The sequence below is a fragment of the Eptesicus fuscus genome, chromosome 5 (genome assembly GCF_027574615.1).
Source record: "Eptesicus fuscus isolate TK198812 chromosome 5, DD_ASM_mEF_20220401, whole genome shotgun sequence".
Classification (NCBI taxonomy): Eukaryota; Metazoa; Chordata; class Mammalia; order Chiroptera; family Vespertilionidae; genus Eptesicus; species Eptesicus fuscus.
Window position 1 is genome coordinate 93,709,534 of NC_072477.1, and position 18,377 is coordinate 93,727,910.

General features: G+C 37.1%; 1 protein-coding gene across 8 annotated transcripts in view; it reads left to right on the plus strand.

The window, feature by feature from the left end:
- The window catches only part of UPF2 (UPF2 regulator of nonsense mediated mRNA decay), a 122,580-nt gene that overhangs the window by 545 nt on the left and 103,658 nt on the right, over positions 1–18,377 (plus strand). For 5 of the 8 annotated variants that reach the window (XM_054716573.1, XM_054716574.1, XM_054716575.1 and 2 more), the window contains exons 1-3: positions 2,771–3,245; positions 4,103–4,482; positions 8,312–9,091. In XM_054716573.1, the coding sequence (XP_054572548.1) occupies positions 3,231–3,245; positions 4,103–4,482; positions 8,312–9,091 (1,175 nt within the window). In that variant the 5' untranslated portion in view covers positions 2,771–3,230. Of the gene's footprint in view, positions 1–22; positions 105–2,770; positions 3,246–4,102; positions 4,483–8,311; positions 9,092–18,377 lie in introns of those variants that run through there. The other 3 variants (XM_054716579.1, XM_054716580.1, XM_054716578.1) reach the window with 3 other exon arrangements.

Below are 18,377 nucleotides of genomic sequence, written 5' to 3' on the forward strand. Positions count from 1 at the left end.
CGGTGTGAGGGACCGTGGGGTGTGAAGTTAGGGTTGGGGCAAGGATGGTAGTCGAAGGTGACCGTGGATACCCACAGGAAGGGGACTAGCGGCGGGGAAGCGTGGTAGGTATGGGAACGGAGCGAGAACAGGGGTTTGTGGGAGAGGCGTGTTTAGGGCAAGGGGTTTTGGTGTGTTTGGGAATGGTGGGCGTAGATGATCTGGTTTGCCTCTTTGTAGTCTGGTAAGCTGGTGCATCTTCACTTTGCCTTCATCCCAGGGCTCCTGGTACTCTTGTTAGTCCTGTTGGAGAAGGAGATGACCACAGGATATCTGGTTTCCAGGTTGGCCAAGCAGAGCCAGCGGATAGGCTTGAGGGAACACACTGGACCGGACCTCCAGCTCTTTTTGTTTTAGGACTTGCACATAAGTGATGCTTCAGACCAAAGTGAAACTCACCCTTCTCATTTATCATAGTTTGTAGGTGTTTATAAAAATTGTACAGCTGGTCAGGAGAACCATTTTTGAACACCCGTGACATTTGTAAAAACCTTGAGTCTTTTATACTAAGGATGGTCTTTACTTCAAAGACTGGTACATAATGCCCCTTTGCTGTTAACACCCTTAGAACATTTGAATAACAGAATTAAAAGGTAAACAGCATTCTCTTACTCTGGAGTATTTTCAGAGCAGTCTGATTGTGATTTCATGCAGAGTCCATATGGTATTTTTAAAAGGCAGACACCCCTTCTCTGCACTCTGTCCCCCAGTACACTGCGATGGTACCTGCTTTACTAGTGAAGTAGTTTTACTTTCTTTTGGAAGTTCAGAATATATTTAGAAAACCAAATAAAACATAAAGCCCAAGGGCCCAGACGCTATTTTGGGAGCTAGAAAGGTGGTTTTAAAGTATGGGTTTCTTTTAGGGACCGTATGAATGTAATTGTAGTCAGTAAAATAACTGTAAGAGCTAACTATATTCTAATTAAAAGATTGCTAATTTTTACCTATTATTTCGAGATAGAATTTATTTAAAGTTCTAGTTTTTACCTGAAATACTTTTTGAAACACTTTAGATGAAATATTTGACTCTTTATTGAACATGGATTTATTAAAATAATTTAAAAGAAGTTTAGCATTTCATTAACTGTAATTTAATGCTCAGTTTTTTTTAATTGACATAATACAAGCACACTGATCTACATTATATCGTTTGTATATTTATTTTATTTGGCTTTTTAAATCTTAGAGTCAGGGTATATAGTGCAAAAGAGCACTGGACAGTGAGACTTGACCCAACCAGCAAACTAGTTAGTTGTGTAATCTTGGGCATGTCACTCTTCTGTTGCCACCTCAATGTAAAAATTGAGAACTGGAATAAATGAAAATCTAGTAGTCCTAACTCTAAAAGTCTCTTATAATGAACTTTAGTGTTCTGTGTGAGAGAATATAAATATTTATTAATGCCTCCTTTATGTTAGAAGTTTAAGAGCTCTCTAAGAAAGGTAGCAATATCTCCATTTTATTAATAAATAGATTCAGAAGTTGTTATCCAGATTGCAGAGTTGGGATGCACACTTAAATAAAGCCAATGTTATTTTTTTACATGTTGCATTGATACCTTTACCTGAACCTTTAGATTTTTGTCATATTTTTTTGTTCACTGAAATTTAGTTACAAGTATATACTTGGAGTATATGTTTGTAATATAAGGATAAAATGATACAAAGAAGATACCAGTACCAAGACTTAAGGGTCTTATTTAGAGTCTGTTTTAGTATGCTCTAGAACAGTATCTAATTTATGAATGCTTACTACAGTTTGGTGTAGTAGGCACTTAAAATTTTATTTAAAAAAATGAAAACTGTAGAGAGTCACAAACATTTGGGAGACTTTGTTGAGCTAATAAATGGTAATCCTTTATCCTGTATGAATTTGTCAGATTTCAAGTGAATTTTTTAATGTTTCAAGAGTATTTGGTATCTAATTTTATCTTAGAAAATGAGACATTAATTGTAAATTTATTAATTTTATTCCTTGTATTGCTGAAATGTGGTTTGTTGATGCTTAATATCAAAATACAAATTCTTTGTAAACATTTTTTACGCATAATGATGAATATCCTACATAATAAAATGCTAATATGCAAATGACCGAATGGTGGAATGACCTGTCACTATGATGTATGCTGACCACCAGGGGGCAGACACTCAATGCAGGAGCTGCCCCCTGGTAGTCAGTGCTCTCCCACAGGGGGAATGCCGCTCAGCCAGAAGCCGGGCTCACGGCTGGTGAGCACAGCGGCAGTGGTGGGAGCCTTTCCCGCCTCCGTGGCAATGCTAAGGATGTCTGACTGAAGGCTTAGGCCCACTAAGCCTTCAGTCGGACATCCCCCCAGGACTCCTGGACTGCGAGAGGGCACAGGTCAGGCTGAGGGACCTCCCCCCCAAGTGCACGAATTTCGTGCACCAGGCCCTCTAGTCATAAATAAGATTGTATTGGTATTAACTTGCCCCAGAACTATTAAGAATTAACTTAAGAATTAACTTGCCCCGGAACTATTAAGGTAGAATCTGCCAAAATTTAAAAACATAATGTAAAAACTGCTTAATCATTATCAGGGACTCTTTCTACTCTGAGATACATAATTCTGTGATTTTTCTTAATATCTATCATGAAGTCTTCCAACTCATCATTTAGTACTCTCAAGGTTCTTAATAACTTTGGTTAAGAATATGGGTTCATCAGATTCCATCTCTGTCACCAGCTATAGGGGCCTTGGTCAGGTTACTTGGTCAAGTCTCAGTTTACGCATTTATAAAATAGGGAAAATAATACCCACCTCATAAAGATTTCAGTATTAAACGAGATAAAGTGTATGTTTACTATGGACCAGTGAGTTGTAGCTATTAGTATTACCTCTTTGAAAAGTTTGCTTGCTTTAGGGCATAATATTTTCACATTAAAGATGGGTTTTTAATTGAAGCGGTATAAGAATTGATAACTATACTTTCCAGATAATATAAATGTTAACATGGTCTTGCCACATGTGTAAGTTATGCTCTTTCATATTGCAATGATTGCTTAAATAGGATTAACGTGGAGGAAAGTAAGAGACTAAAAGAGAAAAAAGGGAAGGAAGAGGTGTCAGAAAAGGTACAGAATGACATGTGCCTTCAAAAATTACTCAAGTGCTTCTGCTGGCCTGGGTTGTCTTTCTGTGATAACATTTTACTAAAGTGCTGAAATAAATGCTTTGTGTGTTAGTAAGTAATAAAATACTATTGCAAATGTTTTGTTTGATAATCTAGCTTTTATTGCTTTAATTTAAAACCTATATTTGAAAATATTTAAGAATACTGTGTAAGTCTTTAGTTTTTAATAAAGAACTAGGAAGTTAAATAGAAAATGTTTTGATTTTCTCATACAACTTGCACACGATTTAGGAGTTAAAACATGGAGCAATGTCCATAAAAATTACATTCTAAGTAGAGATATTTTTAGAAATGAGTTTGACTATTGTTATTGAAGAGATTAAAAGTCTAATTTGAGATAGTTGACAGTTTTTGAATTTGAAAGTTTCACAAGGTTAGAAGAATGAGATAACATTTTTGAGTCTTCTATTTTGTCAGTTGATTTGTAGGGGGCAAGAACTCATTTATGCTCCAATTTAAATTCTTCAATTGAATATTATGTGAAATAGTGTCACTAGGGTCTCTTAAAGGATATGAAATGTTGGGGTTAATACTGATTCAAAATGTTGTCTGATACATTACTAAAATATTAATGATTAAATGATATGTTATTTTGCAGTTGATAATGATTGAATTAGGGTGCTGAGTATATGGAAGGAAGCTCCTTATATTGAGTTCTCTACTTTTGTTTCTGTTTGAGTTTTTTGTTAATAAAAAAGTACTTAGACATAGGCATAACTAATAATGATAGAGTGTGGAAAGCGGCCAATAAATTATTTTATCACAGAAATAGTATTCATTTCGCATGCATTTATTTAATCTCTCACAATTGCCAAATTGCATTAATATGTTCTGCTTAAAACAATAGTGTCATATTGCTAAAAAAAAGTCACTGCATCTACAATACTGACATTCTTTTACTCTTACAGATTGTCCTGGGTAACATAATGCCAGCTGAGCGTAAAAAGCCGGCAAGTATGGAAGAAAAAGAATCTTTGCTAAACAACAAGGAAAAAGATTGTGGTGAAAGGCGGCCAGTGAGCAGCAGGGAGAAACCAAAAGACGAGATCAAGCTCCCTGCCAAGAAAGAGGTTATTAAGGTCCCTGAAGATAAAAAGAAGAAACTGGAAGAAGATAAGAGAAAAAAAGAAGACAAGGAACGCAAGAAAAAAGAAGAAGAAAAGGTAAAGGCAGAAGAGGAATTAAAGAAAAAAGAGGAAGAAGAAAAAAAGAAACATGAAGAGGAAGAGAGAAAGAAGCAGGAAGAGCAGGCAAAACGACAGCAAGAGGAAGAAGCTGCCCAGTTGAAGTAAGAACATTATTTTAATGATTGATGTGAGAAATGGGAAGATGGAAATATTTGGAAAAAGTGATTATTTGAAATGAAACTTGCGAGTGCAGTTCTTTAAGAGTTGGGAATATCTTGTATATTCTGTTAGTTTCACTGACTAGAGGCATACCTATGGTGCTTTAATTCTTTGAATTAAATAGTAGTCTTTAATGTGTATTTTTTGAGATAGAGGGTAATCTGAATTAAATTTTTTTTAAAGTTTCAATTTTTTATGGTACATTCTCTTTTTAAGTTGAAAAATCTTTAGTTCTTAATGGCTGCTATTTGTTGAGTTCTTACTATGTGCTAGGCACTAGGAAGTGTATCTGTACATATACTTAAGACAGTCCTAATGAAGTTTTATGATCCTTATATTAAAGATTAATAAAAGTTAAAGAGGTTAAGTAACTTGCCTGAGGTCATAGTAAACAGTGGTGCACTGGGATTTGAACCTTTGTCCTTAAGTATAATTCTATAATGCCACCCATTCTTACCTTTGTCTAAATTTATTTTTAACCTTGTAAATCTATGCAAATAATATAGTAAATGGTGAAAAAAGAGGTAGTCTTCATAGGAAGACTACTAGGATGAAGCGCAAATGACAGTTATTGAATGGCAGGAGCTCTTCTCTTTACATATATAGCTGTTTGCAAACATGAGTTGTTATGGATCTTTGGAGTAGCTCAGCCATCTACTTTCTTACAAAAGCTTTAGTACAGTACTTCTATTTAAAAAAAAAAAAAGATTTTTATTGATTTTTAGAGAGAGGAAGGGAGAGGGAGAGAGAAATATTGTTGTGAGAGCATTGATTGGCTGCCTCCTGCCTGCCCCCTACCTGGGATGGAGCCCACAACCTGAGCATGTGCCCCGATCAGGAATCAAACCGGCAACCTTTCAGTGCATGGGACCTCAGCCAATCAACTGAGCTACACTTGCCAGGGCAGTACTTCTATTTTTAATGAGGAATTGACCCTTAAGTCTGGAAGGCAATAGTAATGTATTCTAGGTTTGGGATATTCAGAACCATGATTCTTGAGAGTTTCTTGCCTTTTTTATTTTTTTTAAACAAATTCTTTAAAAATATTTTTTTATTGATTTTAGAGAGAGGAAGGGAGAGGGAGCGAGAGATAGAAATCATTAATGATGAGAGAGAATCATCAATAGGCTGTCTCCTGCATGCCATCTACTGGGGATTGAGCCCGCAATTTAGGCATGTGCCTTAATCTCCTGGTTCATGGATCCACTCTCAACCACTGATCCACACCGGTGGCGCTTCTTGCTTATTTTATATTTTCCTTTTCTTTAAAAATTCCTAAAGCTATTTAATTTCACTGTAACTTTTGTTCCCTCTCCCCTCAAATACAAAGAGCTTAAAATAACAACCAAAAACCCAACTTTGTTTTTGGAAAAATTCAACCATATGCAAAAGTAGAATGGAATAATGAACCAATACTCCCTCCCCAGCACCCCAATCTGTGCAGCACCAATAATTATGTACTCCCTCCTCCCCCCCCCGTAGTATTTTTTGTTTGTTTGTTAATCCTCTCTGGAGGATTTTTTTTCCATTGACTTTAGAGAGAGTGGAAGGGAAGAGAAAGGGGAAGAGAGGAGAGAGAAACATCGATGTGAGAGAGCCACATCAATAGGTTGCCTCCCACACAAGCTTCAACCAGGGTGGAGAACCTACAACCCAGATACATGCCCTTGACTGTCCTTGACTGGAACTGAACCTGTGACCCTTGGGTTTGAGGGTCGGTGCTCTAACCACTTAACCCACCGGCCAGGGTTCCCCTGGAGTATTTTAAAAGATCACATTATTTTATCTGTACATATTTCATTATATATCTTAAAGTATTTTTTTTAATATATTTTATTGATTTTTTTACAGAGAGGAAGGGAGAGGGATAGAAAGCTAGAAACATCGATGAGAGAGAAACATCGACCAGCTGCCTCCTGCACACCCCCTACTGGGGATGTGCCCGCAACCAATGTACATGCCCTTGACCGGAATCGAACCTGGGACCTTTCAGTCTGCAGGCCGACGCTCTATCCACTGAGCCAAACTGGTTTCGGCTTAAAGTATTTTTAATGCTGATGAAAATTCAGTTACTTAATGCAAATATATGCTGCACTCCTGCTCAACTTATAGTTTCTTTAAGTATACTCATTATTAATCCTGTGTTTGTGTGTGGCTCGGAGACTTCCAAGAAATGTTCACTTATCCCTGTTCCCAGTGATGGATGCAACTTTTGTTAACATTGTGGCTTGTAGTGGGAAAAAAAATCAGAACTACAGGTAGCTCAAGGATAGTTATCTCATGAAGATGAAAATCTACTTTTTAAGGAATAAGTATCTAAAAGTTATGTATTTTGGTATCTTAGAAACCTCAAAGTCAGATTATCCCCACTCTTCCACTCCTGCCCGAGCTATTTTACTATTTCTGCAATTTAAACACGTTTCATCTTTTTAGTAGAAATATAGGTAGATTTGTTTTTAACTATTCTTTTCAGGATACACTGAGTTTGTAGGGCTTTTACCATATAGTTTTCTTCTAGTTCCTTTCCAAATTTTTAAAGTTACACTTGAATTTTAAGACCCAAATGTAGCAAGGTACTTAATTAAAGGTTTGGTTAATGCTTAAGTACGGAAAAATGGTACTTAATGTCTCAAAACATTTTTAATGTATTTTTTTGGTTAATTCTCACCCAAGGATATTTTTTCCACAGAGAGTGGAAGGGAGGGAGGGGGTAAAAGGGAGGAGAGAGAGAGAGAGAAGAGAAGAGACAGAGAGAGAGACAGACATTGATGTGATGAGAGAGACATTGGTTGGTTGCCTCTTGCACACGCCCCAACTGGGGCTGGGGATTGAGAATCTGCAATCCTGGTATGTGTCCTTGACTGGGAACTGAACCTGAGACTCTTTGGTGCACAGACCAATGCTCTGACCACTGAGCAACACCAGCAAGGGCAGTTTTAGGTTTTTTATCCTTACCAATCATATTATTTTATACTAGAGGCTTGGTGCACAAAATTTGTGCACAGGTAGGCTCCCTAGGTCTGGCTGGCGATCAGGGCACAAGGGGCTTTCCTTACCCCAGCTACCGGCTGCCAGCCAGGTCCTGCCTTCATTCCGTGCCATCCCCTGGTGGTCAGTGCATGTTAGAGCGAGCGGTTGAACTCCCAGTCAGTCAAACTCCCAAGGAGACAATTTGCATATTAGCCTTTTATTATATTCTAGAGGCCCAGTGCACAAAATTGGTGCACTAATAGGGTCCCTAGTGGCTGCCGGCTGCCAGCTGGGGCCTCCCTCCCTTCCCTGGCTGCCTGCCACTGCCACTGCTGACTGGGGCCTTCCTCCTTTCCCCAGGCCAGCCCCGCCCCCTGGTCGAAATCCTGGACGACCTCCCATTCGAGGGGACAATTTGCATACTATGTTTTTATAATGGAGGATTTTTCATATTAAGCATCATGTGTTTTATCTGTTTATTTTTTTCAGCTTTATTGAGGTATAAATGCCAAATAAAAGTGCTTTATCCATTTAGCTTACCAGTTGGCAGACTGATTTTTAATTTAGTTATTTAAAACATCTCCTCTACCATATATGGTATTATCAGTACAGAGTTCTTATTATCTTAAGTCATTAATAAAATGTCTTAAAAACAGTGAAAGGTCCTTTTGCATTTTTTGTTCTTATAAGATTGTGATGCTGATGTGATTACTTTTTCATTGACTTTCACCTTTATGGGTTTTGGCAGTGATGCTTCGAAGTAAATAGGGTATTTTACTTGTTTGCTTTTTTTTTATTTAGAGAGAAAGAGGAATCTCTTCAGCTTCATCAGGAAGCATGGGAACGACATCAGTTAAGAAAGGAACTTCGTAGCAAAAACCAAAATGCTCCGGACAACCGACCAGAGGAAAATTTCTTTAGCCGACTAGACTCAAGTTTGAAGAAAAATACCGCTTTTGTCAAGAAACTAAAAACTATTACAGAACAACAGAGAGACTCCTTGTCCCATGATTTTAGTGGCCTAAATTTAAGTAAATACATTGCAGAAGCTGTAGCTTCTATTGTGGAAGCAAAGCTAAAAATATCTGATGTGAATTGTGCTGTGCACTTATGCTCTCTGTTTCACCAGCGCTATGTCGACTTTGCTCCATCACTTCTGCAGGTTTGGAAAAAACATTTTGAAGCAAGGAAAGAAGAGAAAACACCTAACATTACCAAATTAAGAACTGATTTACGTTTTATTGCGGAATTGACAATAGTTGGGATTTTCACTGACAAGGAAGGTCTTTCTTTAATCTATGAACAGCTTAAAAATATTATTAATGCTGATCGGGAATCACATACTCATGTTTCTGTGGTGATTAGTTTTTGTCGACATTGCGGAGATGATATTGCTGGACTTATACCAAGGAAAGTAAAGAGTGCTGCAGAGAAGTTTAATTTGACTTTTCCTCCTAGTGAGATAATTAGTCCAGAGAAACAGCAACCTTTCCAGAATCTTTTAAAAGAATACTTTACATCTTTGACCAAACATCTGAAAAGGGACCACAGGGAGCTACAGAATACTGAGAGACAAAACAGGTGATTTTCAAATGTTTCTCAGAATTGAGAATTTATTTTGGAGCTCATACTTAAAAATGTTTAAAGTCTTCATGCCTCTGAAAGAACTTGTGGAAAAGGGCTCATTGCAGGTGATTTCTTAACATTCCAGGAAACTTCCAAAGTGTAACAATTTAAGTACTCATGTTAAATGTGAGTCTATTCATAGATTTTGAGTCTGATTTTAAAAGAAAGCTGGCAAGCATATCGTGATTTTTACTTTGGATATGTTTTCTTCTTGTGATTTAAAAACTCACTGTTGAGGGATAAATTTTCTTTTTTTTCTATCACTTTAACTTAACTGCTATTCTTTTTCTGTGTTTAACTATTCCCACTCTTTGCTCTCATTGTTTTGTATTTTAATTTATTGATATCACTATTGATACTTGCTCTTTTTTAAAAAATGGGTTGTTCATTATCGGTGGTATTTTAGATCAGAAATTTAGAAAATAGTGTACCGAATTCACTATGAAAAATATTTAAAATACAACAATGTGAATTGCATTTATAGAAGTCTTTCTTCTAAGGATATCCATTTATAATTCTAGAGAAATGATGTATGTACATATGGTAATTAGTGAAGACACCTGATTTAGGTGCCACCTTTGTTCTTACAAGATATAGACTACTATGTAACATCTGTACCTAAGAGCCCTCAACAAACTACAAGTTAATAGTAGTAGTTGATTGGCTTTAGTTCAGTTTCTACAGATGGTGGATTTGGAGGAGGACTGAGGGGGTACAGAAAGGAGGCAATAGCAATAGCTTTTGGCTGAATACTTTGCAACTGTTTAACGTTTATGGTTGAAAGTGTGAAATTGCTATTGATCATGAAATAATATGGGGAGTACATGTTTCTATTTCCTTAAGACTGCAGTTGGGAAGGATAGACTCATTTAAGTAGTTACCAATAGAAAGTGAATGATTTAACCAGAAGAGTTAATATTGTTCATGCCAATAGTACAGTTAGGTCAGGGTCAAGATAGGTGCAGAGGCTATATGGGTAAACCTTTCGGTGGTTGATGGTTACTCAGAGGTGAGAATTTAAGATGGCAGTGGTGGTCCTCAATGTTTCTTAAAATTAAAATTAATCCTTATTTTGTGGTTTGAGTAGTGAGGACTGTTTTAAACTTTGAAGGGGCAACCAGAATGTATTTACATATTCAGTAATGAGTTAAAAAGGAAAACAGTGGTCCTTTATTAATAAATCTCACATATTTAAGGTTTCTTAATTATGGTTTACATAGTGTTTTGTCTTTTTTCCATATTTTTCCTTTTCACATATGTTCTACCTAATACATCACAACTGATTTTCTAAGTATGCTTTTATTTTTATTGGCTACTTTAAGGATTCTATGTGTTTGCTTTTGATTGGCCTCTCAGAAGCATAGAGGCTAGAGAGATTCTACAATGACTTAACTTAATCACCCTTCCAGTGTAGCAATCCATTTTACAGGTTATGTCACACAAATTTTTTCTCTAAAAACCTCTCCAAGGTGATTAGTGCTCTGAGCCATTCCAATATTGGACACATGTATTTGCTAGAAATTCAAGCTGAAATTTAACTCCCCATAAAATGGTTCCCTTTAACTTACTACTTTTTTCTAGTACAGATGGAATAAAGCTACTCAAACAGGGGCCATGACCTGTTTACCTGTTCACAGTGACTTAAGTACAGAAACTGAGACTAAGCATTTAGACATTTTAATAGCAATTTTCCATTGTCTTGCTATTGTTACTGTATTTTATAAGTGTCTGTAAGGACTGGAAAAAAGTTATTCCTTTATCACAGTTTGAGAAGCACAGACTTCTTATTCAGATATTACTCAGACTATCAAATACAGGATGGGCCAAAAGTAGGTACAAAGTTGTGAGTATGGGAAACACAGACTTTATTCTTGTATTATCATTTATTAATTATTGTATTATTTTCCATATGAACAACTGTAAACCTACTTTTGTCCCACCCTGTCTTTGCAAACTGCTCAGATGTTTCCCTTTCATGTTCTTTAGGCTAAATACCTCTGGTTCCTTCAGTTTGCTCCATGATTTTCAGATACTTCACTGTTCTAGGACATTTGTTTTGGATGCATTGTTTTTTTGCCTAGGACCTACAATTCCATTAGTTTTATAGCTGCCTTGTCATACTTTGGACTTTTTGTTAGGCTTATATACATCTAAAGCCTACTTTCTTTTTATTTTTTAAATGTATTTTTTATTGATTTCAGAGAGGAAGGGAGGAGAGAGAGAGAGAGAGAGAGAGACATCAGTGGTGAGAGAGAATCATTGATCGGCTGCCTCTTGCACGCCCCCTACTGGGCATCAAGCTGGAAACCCAGGCATGTGCCCTGAGTTGGAGTTGAACTGTGACCTCTGGTTCATAGGTCAATGCTCAACCACTGGCTGGGCTAAAGCCTACTTTCTTAAATGAACTGTTGCCAAGCCATTTCTTCATCTTGAGCTAGTGAAATAATTTTTAAACCTAATTTCAGACTTATCTCTTGTAAACTTTATTTAGATGTTTTTGGCATAGCATTTTAACCTAATGATAATTTTGAACATTGATTATATGTGTATTGTTAAGTGTACTTATCCACTGGTCACTTGCAGCTTGATAAGCAGACCTGTTTTTTCATTATGCAAGTCACCATGGGAATTTTATACAGCAGGATATAGTAGTGCTAAAGAGCACAGTTTTGTGGCTTTTCTCCAGAAACTTTCACACATTTAAATACAGAACCATTAATCTGTTAGAGGAGGTTGTTTATTTAGTGTAAATTGATCTTAGCAGTGTAATAGTCATTTTGTCATGGGAGATTGTCCACTTAGATGTAATAGTTTGGGGGATGTGAGAATCTTAATCACAATATGGAAAATAATTGGCATTTGGCTTAATAAATAACTTATGCTGTAGGATATCTTCACTTTGAGCAGCCTCTCGTAAAGTGATTTAAATACCTGACTGAGCAAAGAAGACTTGAAGAATGGATTAGTGCAGAGTCCCTACTTGGTCTAATGTTAGTCTTCTTACTTCTAAGAGGGCATATTACAGTGTACTGTTAAAATGACCAGTTTCCAACATTTTCTCCCTCCTAATCATTATCTAGTAGGTGTTTTGAGGTTTTTCTATATCATGGGAATAAATTATGGGCAGTAGTTTCCCCCAGTATGGTTTCTCTTAAGCATGATAATGCTAGTAATCTAAGTGGATATTTAAGACTCATATACAGTTAAATTATTTTAAGCCTTTATTCAATGTCTGATAATGATGGTTTAAAAAAAATCAAATATACAATTTGCAGTCTATAAATCCCAAGTGCTCTTCGTCATTTTAAGTAGCTTGGGAGATGGCAGTAACATGTACTCCCCATATTATTTCATTCTTAGGTTGTGAAGTCTTAGTCTATGCTCATTAAAGTCAATATTTAATTTTTGTTCAACCAGTTAAAAAAAGAGTAAAAACATCTGATATTTTCTTAAAGACATTAATGAATGATTGAAAGCCAGTACAGTAACTGAATGAGACTCACTGAGTCCCAGCTGTTCTTTTCTCATGTTATCTGGGCTGATACCATAGGTATTAGAAAGCTAGTTCTGTGTGTAAGCCCCTGAGGGATTTAGATATTAGCAATCGATACAGCTGACCCTAGGGTTGGGTGAATTCTATTAAATTTAAGTTCATAAGCTTTTTGTACTTAAAACAATATTTTTAAAAATACATTTTGGTTAAATGATCTGGAGAGTAATATTTACACATTTAAAAACATAATCTAGTAATATTTTCCAATTTAGAGTTAATAGCTTTACTTCTTGGTAGATTTTGTATTATATTCAATGCTCTATACTTAAGATATACTTTGTACTTTGAGATATTATTCTCATAGAAGCAATATGACCTAATATAACTTAATGTTAATTGTGTAACAGAATTGTTTCTTGCAGTATAGTGAAATGTCAGAATTTTTGCCTGAATAATTTTGAAGTGTCTTAATTCCTTTTTCCCTCCTAATTGATGGGAATGGTGGCAAGTTTCTCTATTCAATACTGGTGAATTACAACCTTCATAATTGCAAACAGAGTTCAGCAGCAGTAAGTGATTTGTATTAAAGTTTATTAAAAAAAAGAAATGAAGGTAGGATGTAGGCTTTCCCTCCATTGTTAATAAAATCAGGAGGGTTTTTTTTTTATTAATGCAAATTAAAGAGACATTACTAATGCTGAAACTTAAAAACACATTGACCTTAAATTAAATAGTGTTACCTTTCACTTTCCTTCCAGGTAAGTTGTACCTTACCTTTACAGGTAAATTGTTCGATAAACTGTGTAGTATTTAAGCACTATTAAGATGTTATGTCATTGTGCTTTATTAGACTCAGGGGCTTTAACAATTTTGTAACTGCTTTAAAATTGTTACCTCCTTGTAGATATTCTCTGATTTTTATTCAGTGACTTTGACATTGTTGTTTAAAAATATTAGATTGTCCTGGCTGGTGTGGCTCGGTTGGAGCATTGTCCCATACACAAAGGCTTGATTCCCGGTCAAGGCACATGCCCAGGTTGTGGGTTCGATCCCTGGTTGAGATGTGAACAGGAGGCAACTGATCAATCTCTCTCTCTCTGACCCCCAACCCTCATTCGTCTCTCTCAAATCAATAAAAATGTGTCCTCAGGTGAGAACTTAAAAATCCTATATAATAAAATCCTAATATGCAAATTGACCGAATGGTGGAACGACTGGTCGCTGTGATGTGCACTGACCACCAGGGGGCAGACGCTCAATGCAGGAGCTGCCCCCTGGTGGTCAGTGCGCTCCCACAGGGGGAGCACCGCTCAACCAGAAGCCAGGTTCACGGCTGGCAAGCGCAGAGGCAGTGGTGGGAGCCTGTCCTGCCTCTGCGGCAACGCTAAGGACCCCTCGGGGAATGTCCACCTGCCGGCTTAGGCCCACTCCTAAGCTGGCAGGTGGACATCCCCCAGGGGTCCTGCACTGCGAGAGGGTGTAGGCTGGGCTGAGGGACCCCCCACCACAGTGCACGAATGTTGTGCACCGGGGGCTATATACTAGAGGCCCAGTGCATGAAAATTCATGCACTGGAGGGGGGTCCCTCAGCCTGGCCTGCCCCCTCTCACAGTCCGGGAGCCCTCAGGGGCGGGAGGCGACCCAGCGATCAGGGGAAGGTGATGCCTCAACACACCTCTGCTGCTGCCACTGCCGGCATCACAGGCAAGCCTCAGCCAGCCCTGGTTACCTGAGCCACAGGTGGCTCTGGGCGGCTGGGCAGCCGCCATCCGAGGCTTGCTTGCACCTCGGGCTGGCCCTGAGCGGCTGGGCAGATGCCATCTGAGGCTTGCCTGCGCCTTGGGTATCAGCTAGGCAGCCGCCATCTGAGGCTTGCCTGTGCCTCGGGCTGGCCTTGTGCAGCTGGGGGGCTGAGGGGACTTGGGGACTCCGGAGGCAGGCGCCCCAGCGGGCCTGAGGGGACTGGGTGCCACCATCTTATGGCTGTAGCCTCCACCATCTTTGAAGGCGTGACAGTCAATTAGCATATTCCCTCTTTATTGGCTGTGGGCGCCGCCATCTTTGAGGGTAGGGCAGTCAATTAGCATATTCCCTCATTGGCTGTGGGTGCTGCAATCTTTGAGGGCGGGGCAGCAATTAGCATATTCCCTCTTTATTGGCTGTGGGTGCTGCCATCTTTGTGACAGCATCAGGGTCAATTAACATATTCCCTCTTTATTAGCTAGGACTGTGGTCAGCAAACTGTGGCTCGCAAGCCACATGCGGCTCTTTGGCCCCTTGAGTGTGGCTCTTCCACAAAATTCCATGGCCTGGGCGAGTCTATTTTGAAGAAGTGGCGTTAGAAGAAGTTTAAGTTTAAAAAATTTGGCTCTCAAAAGAAATTTTAGTTGTTGTACTGTTGATATTTGGCTCTGTTGACTAATGAGTTTGCCGACCACTGAGCTAGGATATTTGCCCAGCCAGCATGCTCAGTGGTTGAGCATTGACCCATGAACCAGGAGGTCACAGTTCGACTCCCAAGTCAGGGCACATGCCTGGATTGGGGGCGTGATCCTCAGTGTGGGTGGTGCAGGAGGCAGCTGATCAATGATTCTCTCTCATCATTGATGTTTGTCTCTCCTCCCTTCCTTTCTGAAATTAAAAATATCTAGCTATGCTCTAGTTTCTTTTCACACAAGATTATGAAAAAACCAAATTCTAAAATGAAACCAAAAGAAAATGTAAGTTAATACTCATGAAATTTAAGTTATTCTTATGAAAATTTGACAGTGTGCTAAAGGAGATGAAAAGTAAAACCTAGTAGTTTTCTTTAATTTTTTAAATATGTTTTTATTGATTTCAGAGAGAGAGGAAGGGAGAGAGAAACATTGATGAGAGAAACATCAACATCGATTGGCTGCCTCCTGCATGCCCCTCACTGGGGATTATGCCCGCAACCCGGGCATGTGCCCTGACCAGGAATTGAACTGGAGACCTCTTGATACATGGGTTGATGCTCAATCACTGAGCCACACCACCCGGGCTCTAGGAGTTTTTTATGGGTCTGCTTCATGATTACTTTTTCAAGATTTTAACCATGTCTTCTGTGTTATTTTGAATGACTCCATAGGTCAAAGCTAAAATGGATTTTCTGTTCTTGTCATGATTTTTTTTTTCTTTTTAATTTGAGTAATAGAAGATCAAAATAATATTGGCATTGAGGTTCTTGCCTTTTCAACAGTGGGCTCTGGCTTTTTCCCCCCCCCTCAGGAAAATACTGTTTTACATTGATGTTATGATCTTAAATGATCACAGTACCCTTGAAAGAAATACCTCTATTTTGAATGTGATAAATCAGATTTAGGATTAAAGAGCTTGCCCCAGTGTGACTTAGCAAGTGACAGAACCATTTTCTTTCCTGCCTCTTCATACTATATTTTTCACATCTTCCTTAGTAGTCATCTTCATCTGCATTTAGTACCTGTACTTGTTTTTAAAGTGTCTAGTAACTACATTAGCCACTCAGTACTTACCAAGTCATATCCAAACAAAAGAAGGACCCAAAAAAGGATATAAAACTAGCACCTTCAATATATCGAAAGCTTGCCTTTGACATATGCATTTGAGAGACATTCTAATTTCAGCATTAAGTATCAAGTGGATAATTTTAATTTGAAAGGCAGTACAGTCTGAAGCCAGACTTGCTTGGGCTCAAGTTCTAGATTTGTGAATTTATGTGTGTGAAAGCACTTAATAATAGTATCTGGCTCATTGTAAGTATACAATAAATGTTAGTTCACTATTAATATATTGCCTGCATAATCCTTCAGAAATTTTTAAAAAATATATTTTTATTGATTTCAGAGAGGAAGGGAGAGGGAGAGAAAGATAGAAACGTCAACAATGAGAGAATCATTGATTGGCTGCCTCCTTACATGCCCGTACTGGGGGCAAGCTCACATCCTGGGCATGTGCCCATGATTGGAATCAAACCGGGGACTCTTCAGTCTGCAGGCCGATGCTCTATCCACTGAGTCAAACCAGCTAGGGCCAGTATGATTTTTCAATGAGAATTTCTCTTTGTGCATCTTATGATTTGAAAATTTGTATGCTAACTGCATTTTAAAAATGCATTTTTAAAACTATAAAACAGTAAACAGTATACAAAATAAAAGAAGTAACAAGATTTATGAGATAATGCTTGATTTAAGAGTGGACTATTTGCTATTTTCTGTCAGCTTTAGTAATATAAAAACACTCCAGAAATCAAGGATTGATGTACCCTAAAGGTATTTTCAGACCATGATTTCTTACATATATTGGGTGAAGGGCTACTTTCTTATATTTTTGTTATAATGAATATGACTTGGAATTAATATTGTTTCATCGCTTTTCATATCATGTGATATGAGAGAATAGCTCATTTATAATACATTTAATAATGATACTAACTAAGTTAACTCCAATTATGACAGGGATTGGCAAACTTTGGTCCATAGGCCAGATTAGGTCCACCACTAGTTTTTTTGTTTTGTTTTTTTACTGAGGATATGCTTTTATTGACTTTTTTAGACAGTTTTTTTAGAGAAACATCAATGTGAGAGAGAAATATCTATCAGTTGCGCCCCAACTGGGGATTGATCCTGCAACCTATGTTTGTGACACTCCAAGCACCTGAGCCACCTGGCTAGGGCAATTCTTAACCCTTTTAACATAATTTGCTTCAGCATAAACACTTAAGTTTTTATTAATTAACATTTTTCCTAATAATACATTGCAGAACATATGAGTAGTATTTATTAAATCATTTAATTTATTTAATTTTAGTGACTTTTTTAAACTTCCAAATGACATTGTAATTGAAAGTTCTAACAAGCTCATTCAAAGTAATGTTAATCATTTCTTTCGTAGTTTCAATATTTTTAAATGCTTTGGATTTTTGTTTTACGCTTTAAAATTTAACCATAAAACCAAAAGAAACTTTGTTTTTGCCTGTAAAATTAGTCTGAAATAAATGGAGAGAGAAACTTCTTTATGACAGTATTTTTAGTTTTAAGGGAAATGCTTTTTAGTTATTATGGATTAACTATTATGATATTTTACTAATCTGTCCATACAATTATATGGTCTAATGTATATTTAAATCATAAGAAAATGATTGACAATTTCTCATTTTAGATCCTAATAGGCCATATTTTGAAAAAAAATTTGGAGCTAATGAATAGTAACTAATATATAAATACATTGATCTATCTTGTGCTTGTAATGGGAACCGATATTCTTAAAATAGGAAATGTTATTTGGAATGTTACAAGATTTACACAAAACTAGGTAGGAATGGAGTAAGATATGGAAATCTGGAAATTGTTTTAAATAAGCAGGAGTGAATAGATGTAGGCATAGTCTTTCTACTTTATTTTTTGTAAATTTTAAGAAGATAACCACAAAAAATCTTCTAAAGCATTTTCTTCCTTGTTCATAGGAAAACTCAAATGACAAGGAACTAAAACAACTTTATATATATTGCTTTTGAAAGTCACTTTATAATTTATAATTGACTTTGTGAAATCTGTCATATTTGCATTTAGATTTATAAATTTCAAATGTTACACTACATAAATATTTAATTATTTAAAAAAACTAGATCCAGTTATAGACATATCAACCATCTATACTAATATAGTACGATTTTTATTTCACTTTATATATTTTGAAAATTTTCAATAGTTTTGCATTTCTAATTAAGGGTGACTTATTAGTAAACTGTTT